This window comes from Lissotriton helveticus, chromosome 1_1, assembly GCF_964261635.1.
Source record: "Lissotriton helveticus chromosome 1_1, aLisHel1.1, whole genome shotgun sequence".
NCBI lineage: Eukaryota > Metazoa > Chordata > Amphibia > Caudata > Salamandridae > Lissotriton > Lissotriton helveticus.
In genome coordinates, this window is record NC_136057.1 from 375,598,242 (window position 1) to 375,611,507 (window position 13,266).

At 43.2% G+C, this 13,266-nt stretch overlaps 1 protein-coding gene across 2 annotated transcripts in view; it reads right to left on the reverse strand.

The window, feature by feature from the left end:
- Window positions 1–13,266, reverse strand: part of B4GALNT3 (beta-1,4-N-acetyl-galactosaminyltransferase 3) — a 751,466-nt gene that overhangs the window by 177,092 nt on the left and 561,108 nt on the right. For both annotated transcript variants that reach the window (XM_078673705.1, XM_078673706.1), the window contains 2 exons: window positions 8,346–8,441; window positions 5,619–5,709 (listed from right to left, as the gene is read on the reverse strand). In XM_078673705.1, coding sequence (XP_078529831.1) covers window positions 5,619–5,709; window positions 8,346–8,441 — 187 coding nt within the window. The remainder of the gene's footprint in view (window positions 1–5,618; window positions 5,710–8,345; window positions 8,442–13,266) is intronic.

The following is a 13,266-nucleotide window of genomic DNA, read 5'->3' on the forward strand; positions in this document are numbered from 1 at the left end:
GAATCACACAAATGAAAATAGCATTTAGGAGTACATTTCACATACTGCAAATCACAGACATAGGGTAATCGAGCTGAGAAATCCCTTAAAGTGCTAACACTTACTTTAAAAACCAACAGGACGGCTGCTTGGTTGCTAAATATAAAGATTCCCTTTTGCAAGGAGTAAACCAAATGTGCTGAGGTGATTTGAGGTTATCTTTCTGAAGTAAAGCTGATGGGAGTAAGATGGCTATCCTTTCCAGTATATGAGGTTGTTGACAGCAGCCTGTAGCCGTGAATCAGCCCCACTTCTCATCTTACTAAGTTCTTTCACAAAACAGGCAAACTCTCAAAAGTTCACCCAGCCGCAGATGAACGGGCATCCTTGTACTTGCTTCTTCAGCTGACCTTGGCTGCTCTTAAGGCTGGTGGGCTGCCCATGCAGCAGTGAAATCATGCCCATATCATGCAGCTCCCTGGGGAATGAATGCCAGACTGCCAGCAGGCCTGTTTGGGACTGCATATACAAATCACATGACAGTGTTGTCAGGAAAGTGTGTGCTCTAAGGCCTGTTGCACACTGTGGGCAGACTTTCTGGTCGTGGGCAAGTCATCCCCTTGGTACAGTGTACCTAAACCAGTGCCATAAGGTGACTTTAGTAAACTGTGGTGCAGTGCAACAGAGGAGCAGAGAAGAGGCTGTCCAGGGAAGATTCAAAGTCCAGCACAAGGCCTGGCTGAGGAAGGTGCTGTCAATCTGGCACACATTAGAGTGGTGAAATAGTAAAGGAGATCAAGTGGAGCAAAGAAGAAAAGAAGTATAAATGCAGAGATGTCATTTCGTGTTGTATTTGTAAGGCACACCATCACCCGCAAGGGTATCCTGGCGCTGAGCAGGTGTGTGTGCTTCCTAGGGAAGGTTGGCTAATTGAAAAGCCGAGTCCTCAGCTTCTTGCGGAATTCAAGTAGAGAGGAGGAGGCTCTGCTGTGGAGTGGGAGGCCATTCCACGCTTTAGGAGCTATGTCAGAGAACACCCGTCCTCCAGATCGGTTCTGTGTATGCCTGTGTGTGAGTAGGAGTCCTGTGGAGCAGCTCAGGTATGTGGGGCCAAAGTTGTGTAGTGTCTTGAATCTGTGCATGAGGATTTAGAAATGCACATATTTGTGTATCAAGAGTGAGTGGCTAGGCTTCCAATGTATACAAATAAAATTTGCGGGGAAAGGTCAGAGGAGGGTACAGACTGATGCAGAACCCCATGTCTGTGTTTTTTTATGTGCGGTAATGGATACTATTCCGCAGCTGGCTAAGGCAGTGGTTGCAGATAAGGAAAGTCAGAGTAAGAGGTGGCTCAGAAGGGCAATGCCACCAACAAAGCTTCCAGAGTTTGTGTACTGCCTTCACGTAGCCATTTAATATTGAGCCAGGGTGTGTTCTCTCTGGGGTTGTCAACGATTAATATGCATGAGGAGCCCAGAGAAGTATATTTTCTCACATTTGCCTCTGACAATGGTACAGAAGAATACCCAAGTCAGGGCAGGGTCAGTACAGCTTTCAAACATTTGAGGTCAATGGAAAGTGAGATATTCTATACAAAATAAATGTACAGGAAGATATATATATATTGTGTGTGTCACCTGTTTTGAGGCAGGGATGTGCACTCCACACAATGCAATCACTTATGAAGTGACAGTACCATGTTGCACAACATTTTCAAAGCTGTTTTGGTTGAAAATCATGCCAGTCGAAAGAAACTGATCAAACATTCAATTCAGTAATGTTTACTGTCATTGCTCTTTTGTTGGCCTTACTTGCACTAAAAAGACCTTTAAAAACACAATAGTTCAACTCGCCTCCATCATCTTTAAAATCCGCTGCCTTAACTTTTTAGTTCTCCTTTTCCACTGCCCCTCCATCTCGGCCAGGGTATACAACAGAAGAGTTCTTTCAGAGGCATGGAGGGCACAGAAAAGAGGCAACAACAGGTGTTAGAAGGTTCTTCTCTCGGTATTCGCTTTAAGTGTGGCGAGACTATCTTACAAACAATGAACACACTTCATGGGCCTTTTGCTGAAAATAATAAATATTGCAATTGTGATGAACGCTGTGAAAGACGAACCTGAGAACGTTCTGCCAGTGAGGGACATGGAGGAGAAGTAAGAGAAAACAAGAACTGGCAAAGCCATTCGGTCTGTTTCTCAATTGCCTAGCAAGGACGTTCTACATTATGAAGTATTTATACTCAAAGTGTTCAATATGGCCCCCCACTACTGCAGGTCTCGTGAGAGCACTGTGGCTCTATGACACTTGTCCTCCTTGTGCATCGCATGGCGCGTCAATTGAAAGGACAAAGGCTCTGTGCAGTTTGCAGCGTCTTCTGCTTCTGAAGTAACGTAAATTCAGAAGTTTCGAGTACCATGCCTCCACACAAGACCAGTGTAAAGAAGTCAGGGCGGGCCACAGTTCATTACAACAGGATAGGATGCAAGATGCAATGCAGAATATGTGTTACTATACATCAAACAGCAGTGTTACACAAGGGGAACAAAGCAGGCAAGCTACTGGCTTGCAAACGGAGGACTATGATGACCTCAGATAGGGTGTCAACAATTCTAACTATGTATGGAACGCTTTGTTGGTATGATTTATGCCTAACCGATGCCTTTCGGGAAAACCATGGGGCACTATACACGGCCAAGAACATTCTAACCTCAGAATTAGAGCCCAGATGCAGAAACTCATGGATACACAGAAGCAAGAGTTATAAAAACCCATTCAATATCACTAGCTCAAAAGACACAAATCCCAAGAGCTGGACACCTTCACCTCCCACATTGAAAAAATATTGTGCCATTCATGACTCCCTATCTTGCCCGCCTATTCAACTCTTTTCCAGAATCAGTAGGTAGTTCTGCTAGGGCGTTGCACGCTGTGATATCTCTCAGACCCAAGTCTGGAAAGGATCAAAGCCTGTGTAGCTTCTACCGGTCAAAATCTTAATGTTAACTCCAAGCTCTTTGATAGTATACTGTCGAGCAGTCTGGGGAGGTTCCCTTCCACCCCCTAAGCTGGGCGAACCAAACCAATCCAGATTACCTCGTTACTACACCAGGCAACTAGAACTACAGTCTTGGCACGTGGTGCCCTCTCCTGGTGTGGATGGATAGCTGCTGTCAAATTGGCTACACTTCTCAAAATTCTCTTTACACCTCTGCTGGTTCTTACTTCAACTCCTCAAACTCCAACTTATGATAGATAACGTTGTCTGGGCTGGGAAAACAATGACTAGCTAGACATCTGATGCATAAGACACCCACTGATGGAGGCTTTGAACTATGCACTGCTCTAAAATATTGCCTGGCAGTGAAACTTGAAAAGTTAGTTGAATGGCAAAGGGCTGAATCCGAGAATCAGTGGTGTGCCTGGATGAATTTATAGCAGGAATGCATGTTTTGAAACTACCCTGGTTACCAAATAAGAATAGAGCATAGGGCTTTTACTTCTCTTTGATGTCCAGGTCTACATTTGCGACTTGGGTACAGAGACATCGTAGTTCACTTCACTCCCATTTCCGCATAATCATATAATGGGGAACCCAAAGTTTACCCCAGCCGAGGATAGTGGATCATTTGCAATGTGGCAAGAAGAGAGATGTACAAGGATAGGGAATGTTCGATGCATAGGGCATCAAATCTTTTGATAGTTTAAAGCAAAATTGTAATCTTTCCTGATCAGAGACATATCACTATGTTCAGGCTGGCAATGAGTGCTGGATCCCACAGTTAGATCAGTAGCCAGTTGTCCTTTGATGAAATGTGAACGTTGGCTACATACGAAGGCAATTGATAAAAGAATAATTTTGGAAATCTATATATTCCGTCTGAGCACAATGCCGGCTCGGAAGTCCTCAGGGCATAAATGAGCAGAGGCTGAACTTGTTATTACGCCCTCTATTGCAGACTGGAAAAAAAGTATTTGTGCAGACCCCAGCACGGCACAGTAAGCCACTGAAAGGGAAGCTCAAGTGTCCACATACGGGTATCACACTACTCTAAAGCTTGAAGAATGAGAGAAACTCACAGCTGAGAGGTGTTGGAGTGATTGCAAAGCTAGGGGTACCTTTTACACTAGGAATGGTATTGTCCAAGGCTACTATTGTATGTGAAGGCACTGACATATAATGTTCCAGACCACTAAACCAACTTTTCCAATATATATCCTGTTGGGTATATCTAATAAACTAAAAAACTTTTTCCATTTGGTCTGCGGCAGATAGATGTAACTGGCTTTGTGTACAAGCAATTACATCTGCCTGAGGAAAATAAATAACTCCGGATCTTAGGAAATAGCTACATAGAATCTGGGATCTCCTGGGCAATGAGAACATATTACATACCATTACTTCAGGAGTGAAAGACCAAGACTCATACTAGGGACCTCACTTGGCCTACCTTTCCTTAGAATTAATTGAACTCTCATGTCTTTGTAACCTTGGGGTAATAGGAGCTACTGGTGGGAGTGGAGAAGGCAAGATTGACTTCTGAGGAGAAGCATCACGAGTCATGTAGCGAATGTCCATTGGACATGGAACATACTTTGAATAGAGCTTGGTAGACTAAGTAGCATCCCTTGGTGGAGGGAAGGTTTCTTAGCGGTCTTCTGAAACCTGATTGGGTGTGCTATGCTCTCCTTACCTGCCTATGATAGTAACAACTGTATGTGTTATTTCCTCCAAACTAAGAAGAAATTAAATTCAGCTATAGATAGACGGGGGGAGGTTGTCCTCTGGGATAGTGTCCCGTAGGCGAGATATTGGGGGCGCAGGGAGGGGTTGTCAGTATGACAATTGTGGTTTGATACTTTCTCTTGTGACTTTATCTCTCTGCTCCCTCTTCAAGGCGCTTTGTTCAAGGTCATGTTTTGTTAAGCAGACTGTACATGCAAAAGGGCTTTTATTTTTATAAATGTGTCTCTTTATTGGGTACTGTGGTAAAAAGGATAGCAATGAATGTAGGGATGATATGTAGATTTCGCTATTGTTGTCGGAATTTCCACTTGTTCAAAGTAATATACAGAATTAAACATCTGCAAGGCAGCAACAGCAAAACTGCTCAACCTAGCTGAACAATTCAACAACGCTGAAGGCCAAATAAACACACAGAGCCATGATAATGCCAGGTGGAAATCAAGAAGTACAGTAAGAGAAGGCCAGGAGATATTTGCTTAATCCACACAACAACGCTATGGGACAAAATCAAACCACATACCAGGATGATTTCTTCATGTTATCTACTGAGCAGTAACACTCAATCGATAAACCTCCTACTCCTTTAGCTTTTGGGGACAACCAGAAGAGAACACATGCTCGTAACCAACCCAAAATCATTCCCCTGCTTCCACCAGGTGCCAAGATGCACTGCATGTCAGCCAGACTGGCACAAGGTCCCAGTACGTACGTGCAAGCAGGGGTGCTGTTGGAAAGGATGAGTGTCTTATGTGGCCACAAAAAGGGAAAAATACTCGAGAAGAATCATTGTGACAAAAATGAACTGTGTGATGCAGGAAGAAGTCCTTGGGAAAAGAGTGAAATCGGAGGGCATGACCTGGGAAGGGGTTAATCATCAAAGAGCTTGGCTCACCATCCATGAAGGGGTGCAGGTAGCCGAAAATTCGTAGACCATAGTTTGTCCATTTTGGAGACACTGCCAGTTTCTTCAGTGTTGTTCGTGTCTGAAACAAAAGAATAGCATGTATGTACAATAAGATCGATGCAAATCATGAGCTACACACCAAACAGTAGGTCCCACAGGGTGGGAGTTACCACCCCTTGCCTGTACTCCACCAGTCAAGAGTGGCCTATGACACATGGAACCACATCTAGGCATGCTGCGTGAAAATATTTGTTCTAATCACATTTTCAACTGGCATCAAATACTGATTTAGAATAACAAGGTGCTCAAATGCAGGGCAAAAACTGTCCAAATTAAGGCCAGGCTTTTATTATGAAGAGAGTTGCTGGAGTCACCACTAGGTTTAGTGGGGACCTCTTAGTAGTCACCCCCCCTCCTCAGGAAGGGAGCCTCGAGGGCACCCACGACGCCAGACAAGCCAGCTCCAAGGGTGGAAAAATGTCCCCCATCAGTCCATAGTACCTCCAGGCAGCAGTGCCCTTTGTCCGACCAACCCGAGTAGAGAGGAACTTTGTTCCATAATACCTGGCATTTCTGCAGAAAATTGAAGGTCATCAGGGCCTAAATGTACAGCTCTGCTTTTATACAAGAAGATTCGTCATGGGGGTCAATCAAGGTAGATTGACATAAGAATTCTCTACCAAAGTGTGCACAAGTAATGCACTCAGTGGAGAGGTTCCTGACAGAAAGGTGACATACAACTGAAATTATGTATAGCAAATTGATTTCTTCAAATGAAGTCTAAATGACAGAGGTGGACTTTGCCAAGAGAACTTTTCCGAACACCTCAACACCTAAAGTCCATTAGATTAAATCTATAGTATGGGCTATGATGAGACGTGTGGTCGAAGCTGTTTTTTAAAAAAAAAAGTCCCACAGTATTTTAAAGCAGTTTTTTGGTTTAGACATTTTACTTCTTACAGAACTGCCAAATATTACCTAGATTATATCCCTATTTTTTATTGCTGATTGTGCTAGATTTTTTGTAATAAGATTTATATTTATAGGCACAAGGTTTCCATGTTAGTAACTGACTTTGTTTGCATATTCTGTAAGTTTGTATAAAATGGACAAAAAGTAGTTGGGTTCAAGTTTGGGATATTTCCCAAATGAGAGACCTTAAAAGAACTAACAGCCTAACCTTCACTGAATTTGTACTTGGTTTTTTTTCTTCACCTTTACCACTTGAAGTAAGACTAATAACATACTTTCCTCCAGTATATAGTGCTAAGAAACTGGCCTTTCAGGCTCTACAAGCCTAATTTAAACTGGTTCCATTCACGGATGATAGTTTATTCTTCTGGAAGGATAAGGACACAATCCTAATGGAAATCGTATAAAGGCATTCCTTAGTGCAAGGGAGAAGAGCACAAAAAATGATAACCTTGTTACTATAATCAAGACATAAAAGCCCTGTTTAAAGGTAAGCATGGTTCCGTCTCTGAACTGAAGGGGTATGAGTACTACTCAACCCCCAGCCTGCTGGTAGCGTGTGCAAGAAGTTGGACAGGGTGAAAGAGGCGAGCAGTGTAAGCCTAGGGGCTTTATGTGAATCATATTGCACAATAGGGATATAACCTAAGGGGAGGATTATCCAAAAGTTGAACTACCTAGGAGGGATTCAGTGGAGCATAAATCCCTCCAGTTTCCAATCCATAGACTTTGCATGCATTCTCTTGTGGTCGTGGGAGGGATCCACTCTGGAAGACAATGCAATCTGGTGCGACCTCAATAGATGGTGGAAGCTCAACCTCCCTGCAACTAGCATCATGCTGGGACTACTGTGAAGGGCATTGTGGACTCTGGGTCAATCCCCAAGGCTAGCACTGCTTTGGATGTCAGGCATTGGTGGCCCTGGATCAGGAGGTCATCAGATCTAGATGGTTTAAAGTCTCGCAACCAAGACGTTCGGTGCCTGGGTGACGATCTCTTCCATGTAACTCCAGAAGGATTGGATGGGGCTCACAAACGTATTCACCAGTTGGTTGAATAGGAGTCACTGAGTTGAGTAGCTTGCACACCGAAGGGAGTGGGGGGTCTGATGTGTGTGAAACAGGCTGCATTGCTTTTATTAGTTTACCATGATCAGAAAAACACCTGCTTCTGCACATGTTGGTGCCAACTTTACATAATCGGGAGGGAAGACAAACACCGGAAATTGGATTATTATTTCCTGGGTTAATTATTTACTTGTGCTGGGCAGGGGGTTACAGTATATAAATCACCTATCATATGAAAACCCTACAGGTGCTGGGATCTGATCTATTTACTTTCTTGTGCACGAGGGAACTTCCTGTCGACTATCTAATGGAAAATAACAAAGTGATTTAAAGTTTAATGAATTCTGTATGAGATATATCAATAGGTCACCATGTTCTCTATCACATGTAAACCGAGAATAAAAAATGTAGGTGTGAATAAATAAATTAGGCGTTGTACGTAATTATGACTAGACTCCTCCCTTCCCTTAAATGTAGCAAGATTCACATTCTCCAAGCACCGTTTATAATCGCACAGAGATGTTGCGGGAGCAAGGAAACAATTTACCGAAAAGGCTGGGAAAAGGAAAACATAGGGTACAACGATTTATAAATGAGGATTTAGCGAAGATGACTGGTGAAAGATAATAGTCCACTGAAGATGGTGACAGGTGAAACACTTCTGGGTTGTACTCACGTGAGGATACAGTGGGAAATGCAGGTTTTTTCGGAGTTGCTTGATGGAGCTTCCGCACCAGTCTTCGAATACGTGGAGGTTTACTTGACCTTTGAACTGTTTAAAAATAAGACGACAAAGGGCAGTTGAACTGTATGCTGCGGTAAAATATTTAGAATTATCTGTCCCCAGTCCCCTGGTCCCATATTCACACTTTTTTGCGCCACGAAACAATTGTTAAGTGCTGAGTATCTCACAAGGTTACCAAAACCTGCATAGTAAAGCACTCATCAGCTTTACCTAGTATTAAGAGATGATTTCACAGTTCTATCTCAGATATAGGAGGTGCTTCAGCAGTCAAGACTCAGTAATCAGTTACAACTTTAATCAGTCAACAATTCAATGTATCCAAGAGAAAAACAGCAGATCATGTATGTACTAAGGTTATATAGACCTAAAGCCATACATTAACAGTTTGCAATTTTATTTCATCTCTTGCTTATACATTGAAAGCTGGACAAGAAAACTATCTGCTACTAACATTATTTTACGAATGATCTACCTGCAAACATGATAGACTGAACTAAAAGAGGCAATTGTTGCATAGGTCTATTCATTTATTAGAAGAGTATTTCATGTAGCGCTGCAAGGCCCTGAAGAGTGAGAGAGTGCCTTGCAACAAAGGGTGAAAGGATATGCACTTGCACATCGGCAATTTGAAGAGAAATGACATAATAGACAATGCAAGTAAGAACTATGCACACATAGAGAACAACAATACAGTAGTAAAGTACCTAATATAAACAGTGTAGTAAGCACTAGTTGAGGGAAAGAGGGTGGAGTGAGGGCGGGCAGTACATGGCGGAGACATGGAGCTCACTTGAACCACGGCATGTGATAGGAATTTAACAAGGTGCCTAGAAGAGGTACAACTGACAGATTTAATTCAGTTCAGGCCAGCATCAGTGGGAAGCGGGAGTGCAGTGTTAACCATTTGAGAGAGTTTAGGAGGGAGTCATTCTGTTGAATTTCTCACGTGAGAAATCATCAGTTCAAGATCCGAATTGCTTAAAAACAGAGGTCCTCCGTACTTCAGCTGTCTTCTGTACCTCCTGTGTCAAACCATCACTTTGTAGATGATACTGGAAGTTTGAGCCGAGGTTTCACACGGTGAGGGCAAAAGCTCTCTGTGAGTCACTTCTTAGTTTCATCTTTCCCACTGCCCAGTACTGATAAAAACTGTGCTATAATCAAATTATACCAGGCATGTGCTGGTGAATGGCTTCTGGTGAGTGTTTTAACACTTTATTAGGAGTGGAGAACCTTACCTGCCTTGCCTGACCCTCAAGAGGCCGCGTGTCCATTGCCAAAGGCTCATGCTTACAGATCACCAGCAGGCCCCACCTGAAGCACCCCCAAAGGTGAGCAGAAACTGGCATGGACTCAAGCTCAGCGAATAACCCCTGCTGAACAGTACTGCATCCGCTGCGACTTACGCAATAGGTCTATTGGTCATTTTAAAGCGAGTGTCAGGATTTGCTTTTTCAGGGGCTGAGTATTTATTATTTTATTATTTACCACTTATTAATGTGAGCAACCCTCATTTTCAATAAATAAGGTTTACAAAGTGGATACGATGACAAATTATTTGTCCAAAAGATAATAGTATGGGCCTTTATCTGATGTGATCGAGAGGCCACGCGAGTATTAAGTTACGTTATGGATACCTCAAGAGGACTCCTGTTACTGTGAGATTATGCAAAGCTTTGCCCTGTCCAGATAGATGGCCACTGCCAGCTTAGGTGCTATGGACACTGTCTCTTTCTGGTGGTCACAGCTAATTCTAATGTTTTTAGGGTCGCACTGCATGACAGCGGAGCCTCAGCTGAGTGAACCCAGTCCCAGGTCATGACTTTTTAGAAGGTAGCAGGCTCAAGGTGTTACCAAAACACATATAACCGGTATTTCAGATATACATTTAGTGTGGGTGTTGTAACTGAATCAAAGAGCACTACAGAACACCTTGAATACATGTTGGTGTGTGTCTTCAATTGGAATCCTCTGTGATGAATACCAGATTCTAAATCCGGCTGTTCACTGCTATGAGGTAGCGACAGTGAGAAACAAAAGTTGCTTTCCACTGTTGCCACGTCATCAATAGATGTTCTGGCTGCACAGAAAGGCTGACAGTGTAGCCTGGCTCTAGCACAGGTCCGGTAGGAGAAGGGGTAAGAAAGCATATTTGGGAGTGGACAAGGACAAGAAGTCATGTTATTTACGACCACACATTACTCCTCTGCCCCGCGGAGCATCTGAAAGCAGGCGCAGATGATTTTGGGGCTCATAAGTGACATATGGGTAAAGTGAATAAGAGATGTTTTTCACCCCAGCGTTCTGAATGATATCAGACATCCGAAGCTTCACTGGGAAAGCCCTGGTGAAAAACAGCCGAGTCATCCATTGTTACTCATTCATCACTCTTTATTTCACTCACAGCTGCCAGGAGAGTGGTCATATGTTTGTAGTGGAACACCTCAGGTGCATGCGGAGCCAGAACATTCAGGAGACTTTTTTGCATTCTTTTGCTGTTCTTGGAAATATTAGTACCATCTCCCCCTGACATTTCTGTGGGAAAGCTGAGTAAGCAAGATTTAATTCAAAAATTTCGAATGGAAAAACCCTTATTTAGCCTCTTGAGACTGTCCACGACTCATGGTCTGACAGTACTCAATGTTTTGTGATCATAACCACATGTTCCAAGTACTCGCCAAAGAATGTCAGTCAAACTGCCGGAATGTCCTCCTGAAGCTCTCGGTCTGCCACCAGCAACATTGGTGCCCACTCATGTAGCCATGTAGCCATTTGGGTGTTGTCAAAGCAGTTTTACCAGAAACTAGATACACAAATTAAAGAAATGTACTGAAAAGGACGACCCTTCAAGGACCCCCATGCTGCAATTCTTTTGCCTCAAGCATATCCTCCAGCAGCTAGGCTTCTAGAAAGGGGTCATTCAAGGTCTTTCCGTGGCCTCTGACCCCTGGGCAGTGAGTCAGGTCAACAGTACTGGATCCATGGTGTTGAACGATGCTAGCATTGGCCAGTGGGGGAGACGGGGGGGGGGGATTGGAAGTGTTTAATGCTGGATTATAATTTGTATTGTTTTGCTTATAAAACAAATGAATGCTCTGTAATGCCTTGATAGGCACTCAAATGTGATTATTTCTGTCCCTGAACGTGATAATGCCATATTAAAGAATATCTAATGTAGAGCAATAAAAAACTGGTGGCAGATCTATATGAATATAAGGTAACAATATCATCTGAGCTTGCAAAGGGTTGAAAACAATGCAAACTCTGCGCCTCATCCCAGTTCGAATGCACACTGTGCACAGGTCAAAAAGCTTATTGTTCTAAAATGAGGTTGCGGGGGTTAGGGGGATGTAAAGTGATCTCCCTTTTCAGTACTTATTATGAAATGAGTGGTTTGGTATACATCTATTGTTCGCCACCTAAATATGGCAGACATTACAATAAGTTAAATTAAATGCATTTCTAGAGCTCAAGCCCACCCTTTGTGTGGTTCAGAAGAGCTGGTGCAATCAGAGTACCTTCTTCCTGTGGCTGCCCCTGCCAACTCACAGTGTGCCATTACACATGCCCATGCCCAATATGAAGAACATTTCTTAAAAGGAAAAAATGGTAAAAGAAAAATGACCAGCAGGATTAAATAATATTACACAATATTACGCAAAGCCTGCAAGATACTTAAAACTAAAGTGACACAGAGGATTAACCATAAACCAATGAAAACCTAATAGAAATCCTATCATTTTATCCACTCCTCAATCGGTGCCTAGATCTTAGACGCCAACTTCCTCCTCCGCTTGCCCTTTAAAGAAAATACTGAGAATTCAAGCTTATGAATAGCAAGCAGTCTAGCTCTCCAGTTCATAAATGTCGGTGCTTCAGAAGACAACCATTTCGAAGTTATACACAGCCGGATCTGAGACATAGCTATAAACAAGAAGGCAGACATATGCCACGTATTTCCATTATTCCCTGAATCATAGCCCATTATCACCATTTCTGGAGTCATGGTACACCGAATCTTAAGCGTATTGTTAATAAAGTGCTCAACATCTGATAGAAAATCAGAGAGACGTGGACAAGAGTGAAACATGTGAATGACATCTGCTGCAAACAGCCCACACCTTGAACAGTGGTCCTCCCTTCTACTGCCCCATTTCGCAATTTTTGCAGGCGTATAATATAAATCAAACAATGCCATATAGCTTTGGGTCATAAGATTACCAGACACCAACACCTCACTGGCAAACTCCAATGCCGGCTTTAGATTAATACCAGACTTTCCTTCCCATTTGGCACTTTGGGCCCCTAAATCATCCGGAAGTCTGGACAATATGACGTCTGGAGTTAGACTGATTCATTTCCAAATTGGAAGAATGACCAAATACAATCAGTGTTGGTAGCCACCAACCTTCTGTTACCTGCCACTGCACATACGTGTTTCGGGGTAAATCTCATGTTTTTAACTGAGGTCAGAAAGGGTGTTGATCCAGAATAAAAGCTTCACCGATGCTACAGAGCTCCTGATCATCAGTTTAATCAGCCCTGCCAGTCCCCTGCTAGCTGCAGATAAATTAATAGATCTTGCTAGGCACTGTGTTTTACTAGCTGCAGCCCATATAGTCCTGTCCTGCTACAAGGTTGCTATGTAGGCGCAATACCACTAGAGGAACTTCAAGGACTTGCACCCATACCAGAAACTAGGGATCTACAACATGAGAGGGGCAGTAACTGGACTACAGCTAGTGCGTGGAAACTACCGATGACAGGTGAGAATCTCTGTTGACAATGCCACTTGTGGCACTTGGACACTTCCAAGCGTTCTGGAACCACGATTCCTTCTAAGTGCTACATT